Genomic DNA, 26,332 nt, shown 5'->3' with positions numbered 1-26,332 from the left:
GGCGCAGGCCTGGGAAAGGTTGTATGGAAGACCAGCAGTTGCCCATGCTGCAAGTCTCCCCTCTCCACGACACCAATGTTGTCCAAGGGAAGGGCATTAGGACCCATACAGCTTGGCACCAGTGTCATCGCAGAGCAATGTGTGATTAAGTGCCTTGCTCAAGGACACAACACGTTCCCTCGGCTGGGGCTCGACCTCATGACCTTCAGGTAGCTAGTCCAATGCCTTAACCACTTGGCCACATGCCCACACATTGAATAGTAGTGTAACAAAAATATAGTGACATATTTGATGACCTGAATGTTCAACTGATTTCCTGTCGGTCTGAACTATTAAAACATTCTGCTAATATCATCACATGATAGAACTGAGTGTTTTGTGCATCTCTAACCTTTTAGATTTTGTTCTATGAAAGGCAGTAACCAAAATACAAATGTATTTAGTTTGCATACAGTAATGCACCAGATCTATCCATCATGTGGATGACAAAATGGTTCAATAATCAAAAGTGCTTTCTATTTCAGTAATAATCATCAGATTAGATCACTGCAAATAGCAATCATCCTAGAGAAAAAAAATCTTCCTGTAGTATGTTTAATGTGCTTTGGCGCAGTTCATCTTTGCAGTTGATATATATGGGTTAGAAAGGAAAGACTTTTGTTAAGTCAATTATTCCCACCCCCACCTTCCCACTTGCCAAAAGCAAACTGTGAAACTTTTGAGAATGCATTGTAAAATCATGAATTTGATTACCTTTCAACCACAAGGTATTAGAACATCCAGAATTCAAGTTTGCTGACCAAAGTACTTTGGAAAAAGAATGAACTTAAGTGACTGCAACCAGCCAAAGAATATTAATTGTAATGCTAGGGAGGACCAAGCAGTACAGGATACATGTCTCACGCAGTTTTAAGATTATTAACAAATGGGGATGAATATGCACTGTAGTTCTTCAGACTATTCTGTTTTACCTTCAAACCATTTACTGTAACTCAAGGCTTAATTCAAATAATGTTGATTTAGGAGGTCATGGTGAAGCAGTTCATAAAGGTGCCAAAGTCCATTGCAGTTTGAAAACTGTTGGACTGAAGATGTGAGAGAAAGCCTAATTGTTATGTTGAATGTATATTATTTTCAAGAGTTTGTTCCAGATTTGCGCAGAACCTCATCACTTCCATTTCACTGCCAGGAAGGACTGGAAAGAAAATGTTCACTTCTGTAGTACAGAGGAACAAAGAAGAATTGCTGACACAAGGTTTTATTCTAATGTGATAAGAGTAAAATGTTAGTTAAGTCAATCAGTTTCATAGGGAAGGTAACGAACCAACATCCCCAGCTATGTGGCACAACTCCAGACCAGCATTCCAAATCTAAAGCCTTCTCTACTCAGAGACTTTGAAATGTCATGATGTTCACAGACCTACCATCAGACTCCCTAAACAGCCACTATTCTAAGATCCGACATGAAAGAGATTACAAAGTGAAAAAGATTGAAGGATAGGCTTTAAGCTTTCTGCAAGTGCAAAATTTCCACCAATTTCTGGAATGACACAGAAAACAGAAGCAATGCATCAGGACCACCAAGAAGACTGGTACTAGCAACACACTGAGTGAGATCCCTAACAAACTACTGACTCCATCAGGCATCTCCCATTCCCACTTGTTTCCAACATTGTCCTCATTAGTCACCTTGAAACCCATAAAACTGGAGTAGAAACAAGTTATCTTCCTTCCTAAGCAGATACAAAAGAAGCAACAGCAATTGGCTCAGGTATGAACTATATCTGAACTATATCTGGCATGTTTTTCCATTGTATAATCCCAAGAGCCCCAATACTTTAACAGTCTGTACCTACGGAATTTATCACATGCTGCTGAAATTCTGCCCTCTTTTCCTCCGTTACCTTCATATATCTTTCCAGTGCCCCCCCCCCATCATAGCAAAGCTGGAACTAATGCATGGTGGATCAATTCCAAACAATATCAGATGATAAAGAGGAATTCTGCAGATGCTGGAAATTCAAGCAACACACATCAAAGTTGCTGGTGAATGCAGCAGGCCAGGCAGCATCTGTAGGAAGCGGTGCAGTCGACATTTCAGGCCGAGATCCTTCGTCAGGACTCATATCAGATGATATCCATCTTCAAATCCTATGTGCCTCCTGAATTCCCAAGCACTTCACCTACATTGCTGGTGTGTATAAGAAATGAAGCCTGCTGGATATTAGCTTTGTAGAAGTTGTTTAAAAACTGTGCCTTAAAATAGACAATTGTAGAAGAATTTTATGAAGTTGTGACTGTTGCACCTTAGAAAATTTGTGTTAAAGAGCATCAGCCTAATTTAGAATACCAGACACTGATTACCTGCTATTTAATACAAGGTGCTTTACCTATGAAAGTCACAGATGGCAACAAGTAAAATAAACTGAAGGATTTAGAAGCCAAGCTCAGCATTTTTTTCCAAAGGCATTTAAAAGGCATAGTTTATCAAAGCTTTTGCACAGTGTTTTGAAACAAATGTAAATTTCAATTTCAGAGTCAAGATTCTATGTGGTCTTTGTGCAGTGCTAAGAGTGGAGAAAAATGTACACAAGCCTACAAATCTAACGATTTTGCAGAACGTCTAAGATCAAATGATTTTGTTTTTAAAAAAGACCACCAAACCTATGGCATAAATTGAAAACCTATTTTGTTAAACCTTAGTTTTCACATGTATGCTTTGTGAAAATTTTATCCAATTCATATCACCTGGTAGCTGTCCAACTCTCAGCCACAACACTACAGCAAGGCAATTTTCCGATTAAATTTATGCCTAATGCAAAATTAAAAGTAAATCATTTGGCCATTGTCACATTACAACTTCTCAGATCTTGCTGCGCATAAACTGAAGGATTTTTTTCCCTACAGTACAATGACAACACTTCAGAAGTACTTAACTGCTATAAAGCACAGAAGCGTCATCTGGTCGTGTTAGTCCTTACTAAATGTATGGTTTTTACCATCCTCCTGAAGATTTTACAGATTATGGTCAATTTCATGCCTTTAAGATACTTACAACAATTGGTTTCTGTAGCTCTCCTCAAATATCAGCAAAGAGAAGGAAAGTAAAATGAGCTGGCTGAGACAGGAGGCAGTAGGGGAAATGTTCTGGTGCAAAGGAATAGTTGAAGAACATTGTTTTAAAATGAGGTGTGGAAGCTAAATAAATGAATTTAGAGAGACACACAAAAATGCTGGAGGAACTCAGCAGGTCAGGCAACATCTCTGGACAAGAGTAAACAGTCAATGTTTTGGGCCAAGACCCTTCTTCATGACTGGAGAGAAAGGGGGGACTGCCTCAATTAAAAGGTGGGTGGAAGGTAAAGAGGCTCGCTGGAAGGTAACAGGTGAAGTCAGGGGGGTGGGAAAGGTCAAGGGCTGGAGAAGAGTGGACAATAGGAGAAAGCGAAGGGGGAGGGGACACCTGGGGAAGTAATAGACAGGTGAGAAGAAGAAAATGGTCAGACTGGGGAAGGGGGGGGGGGGGGGAGTGGAATTTATTCACTGGAAGGGTAACTTGATATTCACACCATCAGGTTGGAGGGTATCCGGACAGAATGTAAGGTGTCGCTCCTCCACCCTGAGGGTGGCCTCATCTTGGCACAAGAGGAGGCCATTGATTGACATGTCGGATCAGAAATGGGAATCGGAATTAAAATGTTTGACCACCGGGAAGTCCAGCTTATGGTGGATGGTGCGGAGGTGCTCGACAAAGCAATTTGGGAGCTGCATTGGGAGCCCCCGACACAACCGATGACTCCAGCAGGTTCGAAGGTGAAGTGTTGCAACACCTGGCAGGACTGTTTTTGGGCTCTGAATGGAGCTGTATGGGCAGGTGTAGCACTTACACTGCTTGCAGAAATAAGTACCTGGAGGGAGATAAGTGGGGAGGGACGAATAGATAAGGGAATCCCTGTGGAATGCAGAGGTGGAGGGAGAGAAAGATATGCTTTGTGGTAGGGTCCCTTTGGAGATGGTGGAAGTTGCAGAGGACAATTTGTTCGGATACGGAGGCTGATAGGGTTGTAAGGACAAGAAAGACTCTTACTATTACGACCGCGGGAAGATGAGATGAGCGCAGATTTAGGGGAATTGGAGGAGGTGAGGGTGAGGGCAGTATCAATAGTAGAGGGAGGGAAACCCCATTCTTTAAAGAAAGAGGACACCTCTGATATTCTGGAATGGAAAACTGCATCCTGAGAACAGATGCAGTGTAGGCGAAGAAACTGAGAAAAGGGAATAGCATTTTTAGAGGAGATAGGGTGAACTTATAAAGATATACTGGAGGATAAGGGAGTGATGTACTGGGGACCAATGTGAAAAGAGCACAAGTTGTCACTGGCTTTAGTAATAGAGAAGGCTATAAAGTTATGACATTATATAATCAACTTTTTTTGGAAATAGAGAGATTGAAGAAAATACAATAGTGTATAAAGTCTTTGGCACAAATATAGATAGTGTACCTAACACTTCTGCACAGTACTGTATTTGTCATCAAGGAGTGGAGAGAGAGTTTGTAAATCTGGCAGAAGCAAAAGGATGAAGTAGTGAAGATGAAGTGCCATAGGAAGGGTGTGGGACAGGTAGCAGAGAATGAGAACAGGGGCACAGTGTGACATGGATACAGATATATCCAGTCCAGAGACACCAGGCAAGGTTATTTGATTCCAAACAATTGGATTATTGATCGTTACAGAATGCCTCTCTGGCGCTTTCCACTCCCTCCCCTCTCCTTCCCCCTTTTCCCAACCGTGATTTTCCTCTCCTTGTCCCCTTCCCACTCTCTGTCCACAATAGACCCACATCAGAATCAGGTTTGTCATGACTCATGTATGTCATGAAATATTTGTTGGTAGAGAAAAGCAAGGCTGATAAATGGTCATCTGTTGTCAGCAACACAGAAGGGCATTTAAGGATATAATGATGGAAATGCACTTTGGATGAGAAGGGAAACAATGCTTGAAAAGATTTCACTTAAAAATGTATTTAATGTCAGTATTAATTACCTATGATAACCCAACAGTATAGTCACCATCATGATGTCAGAAAACATGTGGCCAACCAGCACGTCAAGATATCAAAAGCAACAAATTATATTGGACCAGAAGCAAATAATTGACATAGAACACCAGATTTCCTCTGCTTTTCTTTCAGGCCTAACAAAGGATCTTTAGCATTCTCAGGAGAACAGGTACTGCCTTGACTGAATCTCAGATTTAAGTGACAGCACTGTTTTGAAACATAAGCCAAGATTATGTGTTTAAATCTGGGGTATGGAGCTTAATGAAAGAGACAAAAATGCTACAACCAAAGCAAATCTGCCACCACAAAAACATGAGGAATTTGCAATAAGATTAAGATCTTGGTTCAACATGATTAAATCCATTATCATCATAAAGCTTGATAAAGATAGATTCAAGTATGTTGCACTTGGTGCAATGTGGCATATAGAACGGAGCTCCAAATACCACTCGTCTACAAGATGATGGCATAATCATGAAATTAAAATAATCAACATTCAGAAGCAGCTGTTTCAGTGCAATATTACTAATCATGTTTGACAGACCAGTAATTACACAACATAATTAGTTGGTAATATAAAATTATATATTTGGAAATTTGGAAGAAAGCCTTTTAATTGAGACTTTCTCCTCTTTACAATTTTAGCTTCTGAAATTGTCTTCAAGACATGCATTTCATTGTTACTGGAGTGCAGTTTAGTCCCAATGAAGTGAAGGGAAATCCCCATTAGCCTTACCCCTACTTTACTATAGTGTTTAGAAGAACGAGGATACGTGATAAACATATACAATCATACAAGATGTGAAATGCACTGACCATCTCATGATAAGAATGAAAAGGCAAGTAAAACACCTTACCAATTCTAGTTTAAGATAGCTAATATTTTATATCATAATCAACAGCATCCATGCCTAATTTTGCACTATATGACCTTCCTTCATTCAAAGCTTGAATTCTTCCAAATATGTATCCATAATTTACATTGAAGTTAAATGTTAAATATACTTTGTCTCTTTGCTTCCTAATTTTAGACATCAGTCTGCATTGCTATTGTACAAGTTATGATTTTGAGATACCAATTTCCTCTTAATTTATCACGAAATTGAATGCAATATACATGTCATCTTATTAATGAACTTGCAGCTGTTGTCTTACTATTTTTGCTTTTACTGCTATGCCTTAGAATATCATTTGTGACACTATTTTAGATCCACACTTTTTTTTAAAAATAACTTCCAAGTTAATACTTTGATGTTGAAACATTCAAGCAATATAAACCGTAATCAAAATAGAATGCAACTTGTTTAATTCAAAACATTCAACATACAGCAATTTTGCCATGTCTGTGAGGTTTTGTTGCTCAAGGCAAAAAAAAATCATAATTTGTAAAGTGAGCCAGATAGGTCCATGAACCTTTGCAAATCTGAACTTCACAAAGACATTGATTTCCCATAGGAAGAAAGCAGAACACATGCCAATGAAGATCAGATATTACAACATAATTTACTTTAGTAAATGTTTAACTGCAATTTTTAAAACAATACACCATTTTACGACTATAGTTTTACAAGCATGAATTTGACAGCATTCTTCTGACAAGGACAGCATGTTTATTTTACATTTGTCATTTCAATAGATCACATCTTTGGGAATTCTCCCTAAACTCCTCATAAGATGCCTATCCTTTTCAATTTAATTAATTATACCCTGCTTCAAGGCTAAAATTCTTTACCGCATAATGCTTAAAAGGTAAATAAATATTACAACCTATTTCAATTCACAAGGAAATACAAATAAATATAACCAAGAAAAAAATGTGTTTAACAGGCAAAGATCAAAAATCTAAATTTAATCCATCAAATGTTTCATTCTCCGTTTCATCCAGGTTCTATCATGAAAATGGAAACTTAACATGTAATTAACATTACAGTTCACTTAACATTTAAGTTAAATTCCATCTTTAGTTCAATTAACTATGATAAATCTACATTGCAAATTAACATACTGTAAGAAATGTTAATAACATCAACATACTATAACTTTCCTTTCTTATCCATTTTTCTGTGATTTCATTATTCTGTGCTGATGAAAAATTAATCCATTCACCACTCTGTCTTTGAAAATGTTAACATATTGGACAAAGGGTTCAACTCTCACAGGATGTTGCAACTTCAGTACACATAGCCTACCTAACATCCGGTGTGGCAAACCAAACGTCTCCAATTAAACTGTTCATTTAACTCAATGTAAACAATCTTGAAGATTAAATCTTATTTTGCAGTGAAAAGGTGAAAAGTGAATGCATTCTCATAAACAGTGACTGTCACTTCCTTTCTCTAACTTTTAAGGCCTCGTCCACGTGCACGACATGAACTGCCTGCACAGCCCAAATTTCCCCACAGCAAAGCACATTTCAGTACCATTTGGGACAATTGTTTTATTAGTACCACTGCAGGAACAAATAGTGGCCAGAATGAAATGAAACCATTTTCACAGTATCTTCTTCGCTATCATGCTGATTGGATCTCAGTTAAAACCCAAAAATGAACAAATACATCTCTGACTACATAACAGAGGCTTTGAGACATGAGCACATCATTTTCCATATCAAAACCACAATTTTATACTACCAAGATCATGTAATTATGGGAAAACTCTCACTTCTGTTCCATGTCAGATTAAAAAAAACCGGATGGCGAGACTGTACAAACGGGAAACAGAGGACACACAAAATGCTGGAAAAACTTGGCATGTCAGATGGCATCTATGGATAGTAATGAACAGCCAACATTTCAGGCCAAAGCCCTTCATCAGCACTGGAAAGAAAGAGGGCACAAGACAGAATAAAAGGATTGAGAGAAGGGGAGCAGCCCAAGCCAGTGGGTGACAGGGAAATCCAGGTGAGGCGGTAAGGTAATTAAGTGAAAGAGGTTGGGGAACGTGGGAATGATGTGAGAACTAGGAGGTGATCGGTGATAGGTGCAGGAGACAAAGGGCTAAAGATGCAATCTGACAGTGGACCATTGAATAATGGGAAAGAGGCAAAGGTGGGGAAACAGAGGGAGGAATGTATAAGCAATGGGCAAGCCATGAGAGCGGAAGAGGGGAAGGAGAATGGGTACAGAGCCAGAAGGTTAAGGAAAAACAAGGGATGGGTAAGGGAAACAGGGGGCTGGTCACCTTAACTTAGAGAAATTGATATTGATGCCATCAGGTCGGAGAATACCAAGACAGACTATGAGAAAAGTAATGTGCCATAAAATTATATAAACAAGTGAATCAATTTGCCTGTTCACTTGGTACGATTTATAGTGAGCCTCATTTGGAAAAACAATCATGCAAATTAACCCAGAATGTTGATTTGTCTCCCATGTTCATTTGCATTCCTTTGATTCAATGGTACTCCCCATTTCATCAAAAAGGTAATAGTAATTACTGTTCAAACAAAAGTAAAATGAAAGAGTGAAATAATGTTAAAGCTTTCACTTGATAGCTATGATGACTATCTTCAGAATCAGGTTAATTATCACCAGCATGTGACGTGAAATTTGTTAACTTAGCAGCAGCAGTTCAATGCAAGACATAATCTAGCAGAGAGAAAAAATAATAAATAAAACAATAATAATAAACAAATTACATATATTGAATAGATTTTAAAAATGTGCAAAATCAGAAATACTGTACATTCTAAGAAACTGAGGTAGTGTCCAAAGCTGATTCTGATTAATGCTAGTAAACCAAAAATTATTGACTGCCTAATGATAGCAAGGTTTATTAGTATTGCTGGTTCATTAGACCAAGGACATTAAATTTGAAAACTGTACCTAGCTGTAGCTACGTATTTTTCTTGACAGAAATTCAGTAACAGTGGTCAATAGCAATGCATGTGGAGTGCTCAGCCATAGACATGCAATTTACTATAACGACTTGATATAAAACACCAATAAGAAAATCTGCTTAATTATGTAAGCAGTTCAAAGGATTTCAGTAAAAAGAAATGTAACTTTCTCCAGTTACACTTACTGGAATTGACTGATAAGGCAGGTTGGATTTGCTGAATTAAATTTCAATCATAAAATAATAACTTAAAATAATACTCTATTTCCACAAGTGATATTTAACCAAGTTCTGAAAAGGAAGTGCTGGAAATATTTAAAGTTTTCCAAAGTAATGCAAGCTGATCTTGACCAGGTATGCGCTTAGCAATAATTCAGGAAATATTTCTAACCCTGAAAATTTAATAATAAATGAACACCTCATAACGTGGCATACATGTACTATTAGTTAAGATCAAATGAGAATTGTCTAAAAATACCAAATTTTAAAACTTTACAGGAAATATGGAACTTTAATTACAGAATAGCACAAAGTCATATAGTTATACGCACATTCTTTTGAGGACCATCAGTTTGTCATGGTGGAGAGGTTTCTCATTTCCTAAGATCCCAAGAGTGATGCCATCTGAAGCTTAGCCACCTGGAACTTTTGCTCCTGGTAGGATCACTCATAATGGTAAGGTCAAGGGGGAGGTTGCAGATAAACAGCAATCCAATGAAGACCTCAATGGCGGGGCTGGCAGAAGATGATGACACATCACAACAGCAGCGAAGGTGGAGGAAGGCTGCAGCAGTGAAAGGTTCCCCGGCAACTTGTCTTCCTTGTCACTGGAATATAACCAAAAGAAGCCGCAGAAGGTTGTAAATCTAATCAGCTCCATCTTGGGCACTAGCCTACAAAGTACCCAGGACACCTTTAGGGAGCAGTGTCTCAGAAAGGCAGCATCCATTATTAAAGACCTCCAGCACCCAGGACATGCCCTTTTCTCACTGTTACCATCAGGTAGGAGGTACAGAAGCCTGAAGGCACACACTCAGCAATTCAGGAACAGCTTCTTCCCCTCTGCCATCCGATTCCTAAATGGACATTGAAGCTTTGGACACTACCTCACTTTTTTTTTTAAAAAATATAGTGTTTCTGTTTTTGCACATTTTTAAAAATCTATTCAATAGATGTAATTGATGTACTTGTTTATTTATTATTTTATTTTACTTATTACTTTTTTTTCTTTCTCTGCTAGATTGTGTACTGCATTGAACTGCTGCTGCTAAGTAATAATCCTGATTCTGATTCTGAAATCTGACCCAGATCTATAAAAACAGTGCAGTGGCTGCCCATGCATCAATCTCTCCATGTTAAACAAAGTCACACACAGTTATTTTCCATTCAGGGAATCTACTGCACAGAGACAGGCTCTTTAGACCAACTTGCCCATGCCACCCAAGGCAACCAAGCTAGTCCCATTGGTTGCAGTAAAACACATACATCAAGGGGCATATAGTTTCAATATCCTGAAGTGTAAGAGTTTGATTTAAAAGCATAAAGTTTTATTAAATATAAATTGCTGACAATAGAAAACTAAATATCCGTCAACTCCATATGCTGATAATCTCAAAGCAGGCTGTCAATGCCTCAGATGGTTAGCATATGAAAATACTATTTAAAAGCTGCACACTATACTTGAATACTGCTTATTTATTTTGTACAGAATATATAAACAGATCAAAGCATGCTTTTTATAGTAATACCAATCAAAGGCATACATTTTGTTTTACCTTCAGCAATCCTATACATTTATTACAAATGTGATGAAACCTTCCATCGTGTTTAGCTGATGTTATCATTAACAATTTAATACACTGGTTCCTCAGCAAGGGAATGGAAGAGTAGATCGTTAAACTGGTGAAATGCTGGGCTAAAAATAGAATAAGTTAGAGACATCCTTGATGTCAAACAGTTTAAGATTTCAGCCAGGTTTCTGTGATCAATTAATATTTATGTACAATTTGCATGAATTCAGCAAAGACTTACTTGGAAATGTTGGTTGATGTGTGTTACAGGTGCTGTTCCTCCAACCTGAGAGTGGCCTCATCAGGGCAGTAGAAGAGGTTGTGGACTAACATGTCAGAATGGGAATGGGGAGTAAAAATGGGTGGTCAGTGTGAAATCCTGCCAGGTATGGCAGATGGAGCAAAGCTGCTCAACCAGAGTCCCCCAATCTACGTCGGATCAAACCGCTGCAGAGGAGACCACACCAAGAATAGTAGATGACCCCGACAAACTCGCAGGTGAAGCATTGCCTCACCCGGAAGGACCATTTGAGGCCCTGAATGGAGGAAGTGAAGGGGATGCTGTAGCGTCTGTGCCAGTTGGAGCAGCAGCACCTCATCTTCCCACCGGGTGGCCTCCAGTCTGACAGCACAAACATCAATTTGTAATTTCTCCCCCCTTTCTCCATTCCCCATTGTGGCCCCCTTCTTCCCCTTTACCTCATCCTTACCTGCCCATCACCTCTCTCTGGTGCCCCTCCCCCAACTTCCTCTCCTATCAGATTCCTCCTGCTTCAGCCCTTTATCTTTTCCACCTACCACCTACCAGTTTCTTCATCTACTGTCCCTCACCTACCCACCATCCCCCTCAGCTGGCTTCACCTGCCAGCATGTCATCCTCCCCCCCCCCCCCCACATTCTTATACTGGCTTCTTCCTTTCCAGTCCTGATGAAAGGGCTCGGCCCGGAATGTCGGCTGTTTATTCCCTTCCATAGGTGCTACTTGACCCGCTGAGCTGCTGCTACATTTTAGACTTCTGGCATCTGCAGAATCTCTTGTGCTTCACTGCCCAAATGCCAAACTGCCCTTCCACCTCCTTTACTTTATTCCATGTTCTACCTTCCTCTTCAATTAGATTTCATCATTCTCAGCACTGTTACTTCCACTTAACACGTCCCAGCTTCTATCCTCCCATCCCGATCCGCTTCCCACCCCCTCCTTGCCTGGATTTACCCGACTGTTAGCTCTTGCTCACATCTTTCCGCTCACTTTTTAAAATACTGACCATCTCCCCTCTTTCTATATGCATTCTTGACTGGAAGCATTGACCGTTACTTCCCTCCTTAGATGCTACCTGATTTGTTCAGTTCCTCCAGCTTTTTGTCTGTTGCTCCAATGCCTACGGACTTGTGTCTTTATCAAAATATATTCTCTCACTGCAATATGTTGAGAAGGATTGAAAAAAATTCTCACAACCCTGTATCTGATTGTACAATTGCTGAATTCAAATACCTACTGGAGCACGGATTCTCTTTAATAGAACTTCCTCTATTGTGATTCCTATTCAATACAGATGATATTCCCAAACTAACTACAAATTTGAAACATTGTTAGTAAACATAGCTCAAAGGAATTTTCACAAAAGAGATATCTTAATAAAGCATTTATTAATTTCATGCACAGCTAGAAAAAAAACAGCTGTGAAATCAATGAAAGTAAAGCTTGCACAAAAATTTCCACTCCTACAGACTTAACTGTCTTTATCCCTGTCTGTACAAATAGCTTTGAGATCTGCGGTTACACATTTGGGTATCTGCAACATGCTGTTCACAGTTAACAACATCCATATTTTCCTGCAGGTTGCTATCATACTCTTGCAAGACAAATGAAAAGGGCTTTGTGTCTGATTGGTAAATTTTTAATCATCCCCTCCCACCAAGGGTACAGTTAAATGCAGGGTTCTCAGTGGAACTGTTCTAATGAAGAGGCTAAATTTCAAATGTCTGCTTTCTCCTCTGAAGCTGACTGGCTTGTCATTTTTCTCACCATTTTTTTGTGTTTTACTTCAACCAGCATGAGCGTTTATTCTACAATTAACTTTGTTTTCAGAGCACAGAATAGCACATTTTAATGGTTTGTTTCAGAACAATAAATGAAAGAGTCTCTTCTGCATTATTTAAATCTGGCTTTAGACCACAATGTTTCCACACCTTGCAATCAACTCTCCACAAAAATTAAATTTCACATGTTACAGTTTCAAATTTGATTCCAAAAAAAATCAATGAATTCTCCAAATAGTTACACTTGAATAAAAGAAACTCTCTGCCACAACCTACTTTTTCTGAGAGTACATTACTATTACAAGTAAAATGTTTGCTTTCTATAGCTGAATGGCCAATGAAAATTGATCCCTTTGAAGACCATGAGAAAAGAATTAAACTAATTTTGGTTCAGTTACCTTCAAACTGGCCTGTAGCAAGTAACATTTACTAAAGAAGAAACTGTTCTAAGATTAGTAATGCAGACAAACAGAAAGTCGCCAAATGGTCTCCAAACGCCACGGGAAGAGAACAGTGAAACGAGGGGAGTGAAATGCACACGAATTATTAAAAATAATTCCAGTCCTGGTGAAAAGTCTCGGCCCGAAACGTCGACTGCTTACTCTTTTCTTTAGATGCTACCTGACAGAATTTGAATTCCTGAATTCCTTCAGAATTTTGTGTGTGTTGCTTGGATTTCCAGCATCTGCAAATGTTCTCGTCTTTATTAAAAATGGAACTTGTTTTGGTTTCCATTTCTATCTCTGTTCACGTGGGTCAGAGCTCGGAAACATTAGTTAAACCCTTATGACAACTTGCAATAATGGTCACATTTTCAATGCACCTTCACAGTCACCGAGCGCTTTGTCCGACAACAACTTACTCTAAGCTTTCTCAGCTAACTCGTAACCAATAATAACAAAACGCATTGATTCCAAAATAGTTTATTTCTCCGCAGCGACTCCTGAGAATTGTTTATAGCCATGAAGGTTTTAACGCAACGCCAATTTGACTAACCACCTGCGTGACAGAACCCATCCATCACTTTGCATTTCCTCACCGATGACCACATCAATCGACGTTCTGACCTCACTCCTGGCGATGAAAAGTAAACCGCACAACTCCCAATCCATCCATTCCACTGGGAGTGTAATCGTGAGATAAAAATCGACTGCCGGCTCTATTTGAATTCCAGAATGATTTGCTGCAAAACCTTGGCCAAATCGCCGAGGGAAATGGAAAATCCCGGTCCACTGATCGGCGGGGGGAAACTCGAGGTGTGCCCTGGCAGCTTTTCCAAAAGGCGCCAAAATTGGTATTTAACTGAACTGATAACCATACATAGACAACTTCTGTCTGATCTGGCAATTAACCATCTCTGAATTATAACGGACATCCATTCACAAGGTTCCTGAGGAGAGTCATACGCAAACCTCTACCTCTCCGCCCAAATTCCAACAGCGCTCCAAGATCTGCCCTCAGGCTAGTTTTAAAATATTCATAACAGGCGGCAGTGGAACAACTTCTGCTAAGATACTCAGATTTGTAAAATACCAGCGAAGTGATTTATTGAGAGTTCTTTTTAAAATTCCATCACCCGCTATTAAAAGCAGTTTTACTATCAATATCCCATTGATCTACCGTCCTGCTGAGACGCGGTAGTACCATCCATATGCTGCCGCTTTGTTATTACGATCGGAAGATTTAAAAAAAAATCAAACCATTCCTCTTTTGAAGCGTGCACAATCTGTTTTTAATGATTAATAAAAAGGAATACCTCAGACCTACTTATTCTGTTTACAAATTTATCATTCCCTAAACTTTACGCAACTCTGACAAACAACCAGATTACAAAGAGTGACAATCGGAAGGCTACAAACCCCGACTACATATAAATGGGCAGTATTCTTCAGAGATGTGTCTATGCGTATTCATAATCTTTGTTTGCACGCATAAACAGGTTTATTTTGCAAAGACAATAGAAATATTGGGAACAGCGTGTTCAAATACATAGAAAATATAACAAATGAAGCAAAACAAAGGCAGGGTAGAGAACTCAGAAGCGATGGCTAAAACGTTAGCGGAAGGTTAAAAAGGAAAAGGTAGCGGGAGCACAAAGCAGTCGGGGAAACCAGCATTTCTCCCTCTTCCTCTAAGCCAAGGACGTTTTTAATATGAGCAAGGAAACGGAAAATTAAAAATAGGCAGCCCAATTATAACGGACGAGAGGAACAGCTCGCGCCCTCAAAGAAGCGGCAATATTATCGTATTACACCGGTTCAGTTCTTCGCAGCTTTTTTGGACACATCGCTTCGCCTCTGCATCGACCCCAGTCACTGGCACCAACCGCACTCTCTCAAACTCATTGCAATTCAATAGCGGGGGGCACAAATCACGCAGAGTAAAGCCGCAATACACTCACCGACACCGTATTTTTCATTGTCTGTAGGTATCCACATCGTCGAACCAGATAAAGGATAAATGCAATATTTGCACAACAATAAAACTTGTCCCCTAACGTGCCCTAGTTACTGAGCAGTTTATCCACGGGACCATTGTTCAGACTCTGGACAGGCAAGAACCCTAAAGGCGCAAAGGCTACTAGGAGCTGTAGTCCCGCATTGTAGGTGCTACAAGGTATTCTGGGAACAGTAGTTTCTTCAGTTGAGGAAGGCGCGCTGTTTTCTGGGAGGTGTAGTTCTAATTATTCGCTTTGCCTCGATATCAAAGCGTAACCGAACTACAAGGTTCCTAGGTCATGACGCGAATTACTTCCATCGATTTCGATCTACAATTGGCTGCGGGACGGTTGTTATGCTTTCGCACGGGTGACGTAAAACCGATAAGCAGACTGGCGTGATGGCGGCCGTGGGTACGGCAAGTACCAGCGAAGGTGGTAAAATGTGCAACGTGAGCCGTTCCTTGTTAATTGTGTTGGGGCAGGGGGGAGGTGAGGGCGTTGTTAGTCGTGGGTTAGAAGGGAATAACGGGATACTATCATGGGTGAACGTCAGTAATGGACAGTTACGGGAATTTGTGTTTCACTTTGTATGAAAGCATCAGATGCTGCACTTTTAAATTGAAGTGAATCTCGCAGTACGCGTTGGTTGTTTTTTTCTCTCACTCTGTAGAACATTGCAGAGGAGATAAGGATTATTCCCTTGTAGAGAATCCCGGCATCCCAACTGTTTAGACTGCATGTGTTGATACAAAGGAATGATACTTCATTTTGGTGTTAAAGGTCAACGTGAAGGGTGAAAATCCAGGGTGGATAGTTGATAGGTGCGAGGGATAAATCTGATGCAATTTATTGAAACAATGACTTCTTAGATTATTTTTAAAAAGTCATAAAATGCTGAAAACATTCAGCCGGGTTAGGCAGTATAACACAGGAACAGGCCCTTCAGCCCGGTGTTATGCCGAACTAATTACGTCACTAATTAAATGCCCAACTAAATTAATCTCTTCTAAATACAAAATTGCTATAGCCTCATATCAAGGCTCCAAGATTCTGCTGCATATTGGGACTAATAAGGAGCTGGCCATTAACAGCTGTTCCCAATTAACTTTCCTGAGTTACTGCCTAATATTCTTACAATTTACCTGACTCCAATTTAATATTTCTTCAAGGTCTGTACTTGCCTAAAGCTATCTTACTATTTAAGGAATTATGATCACTCTTCTCTAACTGTTCCCTCGCTGAAAGGTCAGTCACCTGATATGGCTCATTACACAGCACTGGGTCCAATATGATTCCTCATCTTGTTGGACTATCTCTATACTGATTTACGAAATCCTCATGGATGCGCCTAACAAATTCTACCCTGTACAATCCTCTTGCACTAAGGAGGTCCCAGTCTACGTTGGGGAAGTTGAAGTCACCCACTTCTTTCCCAAATATGAGTGTATGTATTGGTTTTCTGATGGTTATGTCTCCTCTTTCTGACCTAGTTTCTGGTTCTCAGCCCCTTCCAAATTTGTTTAAACCTTCCCAAGTAAAACCAGTGAACCTCCTGGCCAGTATATTTGTTCTCCAATTAAAATGAAACCTGTCGCACAGATTCCTACATCTTGTAGTAATAGATATTTAACCAAGCTGTTAAAAGTTTCTGCTGAAGGGTCGTCAACCTGAAATATTAAGTCTGTTTCTTTTCCACAGATGTTGGCTGACATCATGAGTATAGCCAGCATTATTTTGTGTTATTTTTCAGATTTCCAGCATTTGCAGGCTTTATCTTTTCGGTTGCTTATTTGTACCAATGGAATATTTGATGCAACAATAATAGATTAAAGATTTTTTGGTACATTTCTCAACAATTTCTGTGCAGCAGTACATTTGAGTGTTATCTAGATTTTAAAATATGCTTCTAAGTATACAGTTTTGTTCTTTAAGTTGCAGCAATTTATGAAGTTTGCTTGCTACCAATTTTTCAATGCTGATTTCCGCAGAAGAATTGTTGAAAGTTCTAGTGTATTGATAGAGTCGTAGATCCCTACAGCGCAGAAACAGGTTCTTTGTCCTTCTAGTCTGTGCCAAACCATTAATCTGCCCAGTCCAATCGACCTACACCCAGACCGTGGCCCTCTATACCCGTCCTATCCAAATTTCTCTTAAATGTTGAAATAAACCCCACACCCACCCCCTTGTACTGGCAGCTCATTCTACACTCTCACCACCTTCAGGGTGAAGAAGTTCCTCCTCACATTACCCTTAAGCATTTCACTTTTCACCCTTAACTCATACCCGCCCAACCTCAATGCAAAAAGCCTCCTTGTATTTGCCCTATTCATTACCGCTCATAATTGTGTATACCTCTATCAAACTTCTACGTTCTAGAGAATAAAGTTCTCCTCTATACAACCTTTCCCAATGACTGAGGTCCTTGGGTATCGGCAACGTCCTTGTAAATTTTCTCTGCACTCTTTCAATCTTACTTACATTTTTCTTGTAAATAAGGACCAAATCTGTACACAGTATTTCAAATTAGGCCTCACCCTTGTACAATTTCATCAGAACATCCCAAATCCTGTACTTGGTACATTGATTTATGAAGACCAGTGTGTCAAAAGCTTTCTTTGCAACCGTATCTATCTGTGATGCTACTTTCAAGGGATTACGGGTCTGTATTCCCTGATTCCTGTGTTCTACCACACTTCTCAGTGCCCTACTGCTCACCATTTACCACCTACCCTAGCTGGTTCTTCCAAAGTGCAACACCTCACAGCTGACTGCATTAATTTCCATCTACCAATTTTCTGCACTTTTTTCCAGTTGGTTCAAATCCCGCTGCAGGCTTTAATAGTCTTCCTTGCTGTCTACTACACCCTCAATCTTGGTGTCATCTGCAAATCCAGTTTACTGCATTATCATCAAGGTCATTGACATAGATGACAAACAACACCAGACCCTGTACCTATCCATATGGCACACCACTAGTCACAGGCCTCCAGTCAGAGAGGCAACCATCTACCTTCTCTCTTGGCTTCTTCTTTGAAGCTAATGACTAATCCAATTTACTACCTCATTTTGAATGCCAAATGACTGAACCTTCTTGACCAACCTCCCATACAGGACCTTGTTAAAGACATTTCTAAAGTCCATATAAACAAGCATCCACTGCCTTAGCTTCATCAATTTTTCTGGTAGCTTCCTCGAAAAACTGTATAAGATTGGTTTGACATGACTTACCATGCACAAAGCCATGTTGACTATCCCTGTCTATCCAAATTCAAGATTCAAGATTCAAAAAACTTTATTGTCATTCTAACCGTACATCAGCTCTGCAGGGCAGAATGAGACAGTGTTTCTCAGGAGCAGTGCAATCATAACATAACAAACGCAACATTAAATAATAAACATAACAATAAATAGTAAAACACAACAGCCACCTCTCAGTTAAAATCAAGTTATAAGTGTCCAGTGCAAGTTAAAAGTGTCCAAAGCAGAGTCAGGTAGAGCAGCTATTTAGTAGTCTGACTGCCTGTGGAAGGAAGCTATTTAGTAGCCTTGTGGTTTTAGTTTTGATGCTACTGTAACGTTTGCCTGATGCCAGAAGAACAAACAGTTCATGGAGAGGGCGTGAGGGTTTTTTTATGATGTACCGTGTCTTCTGGAGGCATCAACTCTGAAAGAGGCCTTGGACAGAAGGTAGGGAGACCCCAATAACCTTCTCTGCTCCTCTAACCACACTTGTATATCCAGTTCCTTAGCATACCTTACAATAACTTTCCCCCTGCAGAATTCAGGCTCACTGGCCTATAATTTCTTGGCATATTCTTGAAGCCTTTCTTAAACAACAGAGCAACATTAGCTATCCTCCAATCCTCCTCAACTCAACTCAACTCACTCCTCAGATGTTTTAAATATCTCTGCTGGTGGCCCTTCCATTTCTGCACTAGCCTCCCACAGAGTCCAAAGGAACACATTATTAGGCCCTGTGAATTTATCCACCCTAGTTTGCCTCAAGACAGCAAACACCTCTTCTGTAATCTGTATAGGCTGCATGACCTCGCTGATTCATTGCCTCACATCTGTAAACTCTGTGTCTATCTTCCAAGGAAATACAGATGCAAAAAATCCATTTAAGATTTCTCCCATCTTTTTCGGGTCCATGCATGTATTGGTCCAGAAGACGAATTTTGTCTCTTGCTATCCTTTTGCTCTTAATATATCTGTAAAAGCCCCGGGGATTCTCCTTCACCTTGTCTGCTAGCGCTACCTCATGCCTTCTTTTAGCCCTCCTGACTTCCTTTTTTAAGTGTTCTCTTGTGTTTCTTATACTTCTTGTACTCATTTGATTCTACCTGTGTTATCTGCTGTGATCCTCCCTGTTCTTAACCAGGACCTCATGAAAACCAAGGTTCCGTAAACCTGTTATCCTTGCCTTTTATTCTGACAGGATGCCTTTGCATTAGTGGCCCTGCAGGCAACAAAACAAATTACAAATATGCATTATCTCCCATAATTTTTCCTTTCTAGTCGGAGTCAATAAGTAATATAATTTGTTCATTCGTTATGTGCCATGTCATATGACATGGACGATCGTGGTCTTTCCATGACCATATTTTTTCTTGGCAAATTTTTCTTAGGAATTGGTTTGTCGTTGTCTTCTTCTGGGCAGTATCTTTACAGGACGGGTGACCCCAGCCTTCAGGATTGAACCTCGGCTTGGCGTCAGGCTTGTGATGTGCACCAGCTGCTCGGACAACCATCCACCATATGCTCCCATGGCCTTATGTGACCCTGATTGCGGGCTAAGCATGTGGTACCCCTTGCCCAGGGGTGACCTGCAAGCTAGCGGAGAGAAGAAGTGCCTTACACTTCCTTTGATAGAGACATATCTCCACCTCACTGCCCCAAATAATATATGAAGTGCTTGTCAAATCTAGACTCTGGGCTTTTATTTTCCATCATTTAATTTTAGAATGTTGGCAAGATCTACTTGGCTTGAAAAGGCAATGGTAAACTGCAATGGTGCTCTGGTAAGAATCTGGATAACTTGCCTTTCAGTGAGCAGTTCTAGTGTTGAAGTCCCGTGACGAAGGAATAGCAAAATATTTCCTGTCAGGATGGTGTGTGACTTGGAGTGAGCTGTATTTTGTCCCCAATTCCCTGCTGACCTAATACCCTGTTGGTAAATATTTGTGGTGTGTAAAGTATTTCTGTGATCTTGAAGAGCACCAGTATTCTATTGATTATGGATTTTGTGCCCATGTCAAGGAAGGAGTGAATATTTGGACTGGTGATTTGAGTACCAGTCTCGCAAACCAATCTGCCTGCGTGCTGTCAAACTTCTATAATGTTGGTTTCTTGGAACGTGGAGAGTATTCCATTGGATTTGTGAATTGAATCGTACAGAAGGTGAAATGATCTTATGGAGTCAAATGGTGAGATACTCCCTGAAGGATACCCAGATCCTGATTTGCTTTTCCAGCCACACAATTTGAGTCGCTATTGTGATGATTCTCCAGGATGCTGAATAGAATAGGTCACTCAGCAAAGGTAGTGCTGCTAAAGACAAGTGGGTCTTGTCAGAGATGGTCATTGTGTGCTGTTTATATCATGTGAATATTACTTAACATGTAACATGTATGGAAAATATCTGAATGTCGTATAGTTCTTGCTACCTTCAGGGGTGTTGCTTAATTTTTCTGGGGAGATGAAATTGGAATTGAATATTGTGCAGTCATTTGCAAACACATTAAATGTAATAATAAAATAAAAGTAATTCAAACAACTGAAGATGGTTGTGCTAGGTTGCAACCAGGAAGGAACATTGCTTTGGAGACTTGTATATATGGTTCTCTTAAGGCTGATTTATACTTCTGCGTCAAGTGGACGCTGCAACCTACGCGTGGCCTGCACGCATTGTGAGCATTTATACTTGTGTATTGGTGTGTCTGCGTCGTTCTGCAATTCAGGCGCGTTACACATGCGCACCCACCTGCCCGTGCAAGGCTTCATGGTCATGGTAGTCTTTCTCGGGGTAAACAAGTTTAAAGCGAGCGTCTTTTTTCGTAAAAGCAAAATGTGTCCTCCATAAGTTCTGAGGTCTGTAAAGCTTTATGGAAAGCATTACCGCCAGAGTTCCTTCCCTGCCCTTCAGTCGCCCAATGGGAAGCTATTGCAGCGTAGGAGGAAATGCGATGCTACCAAGCAGACCAATCATAGTTGTTGCGGTCTGCGTTGCCACGATGCATAGTTACATTTTGGGAGAGCACGTCAGGCTACGGTGTAGGGATCCACATAGGCTCTGTGTAGGGTTCGCGGCTACGCTGTACCTACGGCGTCGATTTGACGCAGAAGTATAAATCAGCCTTTAATTACAGTACAGTGTGTTGTCCAAGGATTAGAATAAATATGATATCAAGGTCGTGAAAGCTGGTTCAGTTTCAGAAGAATGGAGAAAATGGCTAAGAAGAAAGGGGGAGCTTTAATAGTCACAAAGGTAGATATTGATATACCAGCTATTTAATTTTATAAAATATTTCTTCTGACAGTAAATGGGTTGACTGTAGCATTACGACAAGGACTGTTAGGATGGGAAACAGCCAGGCCTGAGAGTTCAGAACTCCCTACCACCACCCAGGTCTCATCACTTATGTAGTGCCAGTAGCATTATAGTTTACTTTTAACTTGTGCCATAGATGCACCTTACACTAAATGTCATCCCATGGAATATGTTTAGTAATTGTTAATTTATTATGGTAACATTACTTTCTTTGTATTGTGTGAGGTACATGTACCGTAGTGTGCTCCTTGGTCCAGAGGAGTGTTGTTTTGTTTGGTTTTCACGTGTAACGTTGAATGATAATAAATTTGAACTTGAAGGTAAAATTATTAGAAATTGGAACTGAGAGCGAGCCATTTAACCTACCACTGTAAACTTTTCCACTGGACCTTTCTTCTCATTCCCATCCATCTTATGTTGGTATTTTTAGATATTACAACGATAATTTCCATTTGGGACTCTTGGTTTTATAATTTCATTATGCAGCCAAAAGGTAAAGGAAGAAGGTGATGTACTTTGAACAGAATAAGGCACAGAATACACAGCATAATATATATTTCAAGGGTTTGTAAGATAATAAGCTTCCTCCTATTTTGTGTGCACAAATATGTAGATTGTTGTTCAGCGCCATTTCAAGTAGAGCATTTGGGTCTACCAACTTCAAAGAAGGAACAAGGGAACTAACTGGAAGAGGTTTCGGCGCTAGCATCATCAGAAGATATAGAAACATAGAAAATAGGTGCAGGAGTAGGCCATTCGGCCCTTCGAGCCTGCACCGCCATTTATTATGATCATGGCTGATCATCCAACTCAAAACACCGCCCCAGCCTTCCCTCCATACCCCCTGACTCCCGTAGCCACAAGGGCCATATCTAACTCCCTCTTAAATATAGCCAATGAACTGGCCTCAACTGTTTCCTGTGGCAGAGAATTCCACAGATTCACCACTCTCTGTGTGAAAAAGTTTTTCCTAATCTCGGTCCTAAAAGGCTTCCCCTCTATCCTCAAACTGTGACCCCTCGTTCTGGACTTCCCCAACATCGGGAACAATCTTCCTGCATCTAGCCTGTCCAATCCCCTTAGGATCTTATTTGTTTCAATCAGATCCCCCCTCAATCTTCTAAATTCCAATGAGTACAAGCCCAGTTCATCCAGTCTTTCTTCATATGAAAGTCCTGCCATCCCAGGAATCAATCTGGTGAACCTTCTCTGTACACCCTCTATGGCAAGGATGTCTTTCCTCAGATTAGGGGACCAAGACTGCTCACAATACTCCAGGTGTGGTCTCACCAAGGCCTTGTACAACTGCAGTAGTACCTCCCTGCTCCTGTACTCAAATCCTCTCGCTATAAATGCCAGCATACCATTCGCCTTTTTCACCGCCTGCTGTAAACTGCATGCCCACTTTCAATGACTGGTGTATAATGACACCCAGGTCACGTTGCACCTCCCCTTTTCCTAATCGACCACCATTCAGATAATAATCTGTTTTCCTATTTTTGCCACCAAAGTGGATAACTTCACATTTATCCACATTAAATTGCATCTGCCATGAATTTGCCCACTCACCCAACCTATCCAAGTCACCCTGCATCCTCTTAGCATCCTCCTCACAGCTAACACTGCCACCCAGCTTCGTGTCATCCGCAAACTTGGAGATGCTGCATTTAATTCCCTCATCCAAGTCATTAATATATATTGTAAACAACTGGGGTCCCAGCACTGAGCCTTGCGGTACCCCACTAGTCACCGCCTGCCATTCTGAAAAGGTCCTGTTTATTCCCACTCTTTGCTTCCTGTCTGCTAACTAACTCTCCACCCACACCAATACCTTACCCCCAATACCGTGTGCTTTAAGTTTGCACACTAATCTCCTGTGTGGGACCTTGTCAAAAGCCTTCTGAAAATCCAAATATACCACATCCACTGGTTCTCCCCTATCCACTCTACTAGTTACATCCTCAAAAAATTCTATGAGATTCGTCAGACATGATTTTCCTTTCACAAATCCATGCTGACTTTGTCCGATCATTTCACCGCTTTCCAAATGTGCTGTTATCACATCCTTGATAACTGACTCCAGCAGTTTCCCCACCACCGACGTTAGGCTAACTGGTCTATAATTCCCTGGTTTCTCTCTCCCTCCTTTTTTAAAAAGTGGAGTTACATTAACCACCCTCCAATCCTCAGGAACTAGTCCAGAATCTAACGAGTTTTGAAAAATTATCACTAATGTATCCACTATTTCTTGGGCTACTTCCTTAAGCACCCTGGGATGCAGACCATCCGGCCCTGGGGATTTATCTGCCTTCAATCCCTTCAATTTACCTAACACCACTTCCCTACTAACATGTATTTCGCTCAGTTCCTCCATCTCACTGGACCCTCTGTCCCCTACTATTTCTGGAAGATTATTTATGTCCTCCTTAGTGAAGACAGAACCAAAGTAATTATTCAATTGGTCTGCCATGTCCTTGCTCCCCATAATCAATTCACCTGTTTCTGCCTGCAGGGGACCTACATTTGTCTTTACCAGTCTTTTCCTTTTTACATATCTATAAAAGCTTTTACAGTCCGTTTTTATGTTGCCTGCCAGTTTTCTCTCATAATCTTTTTTCCCCTTCCTAATTAAGCCCTTTGTCCTCCTCTGCTGAACTCTGAATTTCTCCCAGTCCTCAGGTGAGCCACTTTCTCTGGCTAATTTGTATGTTGCTTCTTTGGAATTGATACTATCCCTAATTTCTCTTGTCAGCCACGGGTGCACTACCTTCCTTGATTTATTCTTTTGCCAAACTGGGATGAACATTTGTTGCAGTTCATCCAAGCAACCTTTAAATGCTTGCCATTGCATATCCACCGTCAATCCTTTAAGTGTCATTTGCCAGTCTATCTTAGCTAATTCACGTCTCATACCTTCAAAGTTACCCCTCTTTAAGTTCGGAACCTTTGTTTCTGAATTAACTATGTCACTCTTCATCTTAATGAAGAATTCCACCATATTATGGTCACTCTTACCCAAGGGGCCTCTCGCGACAAGATTGCTAATTAACCCTTCCTCATTGCTCAAAACCCAGTCCAGAATAGCCTGCTCTCTAGTTGGTTCCTCGACATGTTGGTTCAAAAAACCATCCCGCATACATTCCAAGAAATCCTCTTCCTCAGCACCTTTACAAATTTGGTTCACCCAATCTACATGTAGATTGAAGTCACCCATTATAACTATATGAGCAAAATGAGGCCATAAGTTATTTTTATTTTAGTTAAGACAATACAGAGTATATGATTTTTGTATGGTGGAATAAAAGAAAAGTGTTACAGACATTACCACATGTAGAGCAGAAAGATGGTATAATTGTCCAATTACATGCAAAGTAATACATTCTATGGAGTAACTCTGAATTTTACAGCAATGTTAGACTTTAACAGAAATTTCAAAGTTGCTATAGTGATAGGCTTTGGTAAGTTTTGCAGTTAGAACTGCAAAATCTGGGGCAGTAAATTATTAATGCTTTATAACCATGTAACAAATATATTCAAATTTTGAAGAATATTCTTCCTCTCATTGACATCTTCAGAAAATCTAAGTTGTTATACTCAGAAGTCATCTTTGACATGTTTGGTACTAAGAAATGACCTGTCCTGATGTATGCATGCTCCTCCCTGTGTGTATTTATTGAGAGACAGTGTGGAGTAGGTCCTTGTGGCCCTTTGAGCCACACTGCCCAGCAATCCCCTGATTTAATCCTCGCCTAGTCACAGGATAATTTACAAAGACCAATTGCCCTACTAACTGGTACATCTTTGGACTGTGGCAGGAAACCAGAGCACCTGAAGAAAACCCATGCTGTCACAGGGAGAACGTATCAACTCCTTACGTGCAACATCAAGAATTGAACCCCATGTGCCTGCACCGTTAACCATTGTGCTAACCACCACACTACTGTGCCTCCTCGGGCCCTTTCTGATCAACTGACCAGAAGTTGGCATGCACCATCATCCCTGAAATTTTCACATAGATTTCACGAGGATGGGACTGAATTCACATTATTAAAAGCATTGCAAACTTTTCCAGTAAGTCAAATGGTTTGAGGGACGGAATTAGGAGTGGTACATGGATAGGAAAAGTTCAAAGGGAAATGGGCTAAATGATAGCAAAATAAAACTAGATGAGATAGTTAGGCCAAAGGGCGTGTTTCCATGCTTTATAACTCTGGCTTTGTGGCGGTAAGTTAACTAATAGAATCAATTTTGTGTTGTTTTCAGAAAACAAAGACTGGATATTAGAGCCTCTCTCTTTGCCGGAGCCGATTAGTAATGCTGTTCAAGTCTCAACCTCCTTGCTGCTGCCTTGCATATTTTGTGAAGAATGTTACCCTGCGGAAGAGAAGGAATACTTACTCAGGCACATGATTCTTGAACACACACTGGTGATATCCGATGTGAAACTGATTGCAGATTTTAGAAGGTCTGATGTTTTTTTTCTTCATTTTAACTCTGGGGCAGTGGTTCCCAAAAGTAGGTGGTATTGTTCCCCCCAGGGGTGGTGGAAGTTCTGTAAGGGGGCAATAATGATAAAAGTGGTGATGAGGACACCCTCAGTAGCAAGGGAGGCAG

The 26,332-nt window shown here is 40.4% G+C and overlaps 2 protein-coding genes across 5 annotated transcripts in view; one reads left to right on the top strand and one right to left on the bottom strand.

Annotated features, from left to right (window-relative positions):
• The window catches only part of dock4a (dedicator of cytokinesis 4a), a 365,685-nt gene extending 350,399 nt beyond the window's left edge, over window positions 1-15,286 (bottom strand). For all 3 annotated transcript variants that reach the window (XM_072267619.1, XM_072267621.1, XM_072267620.1), the window contains exon 1: window positions 15,130-15,286. In XM_072267619.1, the coding sequence (XP_072123720.1) occupies window positions 15,130-15,166 (37 nt within the window). In that variant the 5' untranslated portion in view covers window positions 15,167-15,286. The remainder of the gene's footprint in view (window positions 1-15,129) is intronic.
• Window positions 15,287-15,536: 250 nt separating this feature from the next.
• Window positions 15,537-26,332, top strand: part of znf277 (zinc finger protein 277) — a 70,568-nt gene continuing 59,772 nt past the window's right edge. The window contains exons 1-2 of one of the 2 annotated variants that reach the window (XM_072267618.1): window positions 15,537-15,617; window positions 25,982-26,183. In XM_072267618.1, coding sequence (XP_072123719.1) covers window positions 26,125-26,183 — 59 coding nt within the window. In that variant the 5' untranslated portion in view covers window positions 15,537-15,617; window positions 25,982-26,124. The remainder of the gene's footprint in view (window positions 15,618-25,981; window positions 26,184-26,332) is intronic. The other variant, XM_072267617.1, reaches the window with a different exon arrangement.

Source organism: Mobula birostris, chromosome 9, assembly GCF_030028105.1.
Source record: "Mobula birostris isolate sMobBir1 chromosome 9, sMobBir1.hap1, whole genome shotgun sequence".
Classification (NCBI taxonomy): domain Eukaryota; kingdom Metazoa; phylum Chordata; class Chondrichthyes; order Myliobatiformes; family Myliobatidae; genus Mobula; species Mobula birostris.
This window is presented reverse-complemented; position numbering and strand designations above follow the sequence as displayed.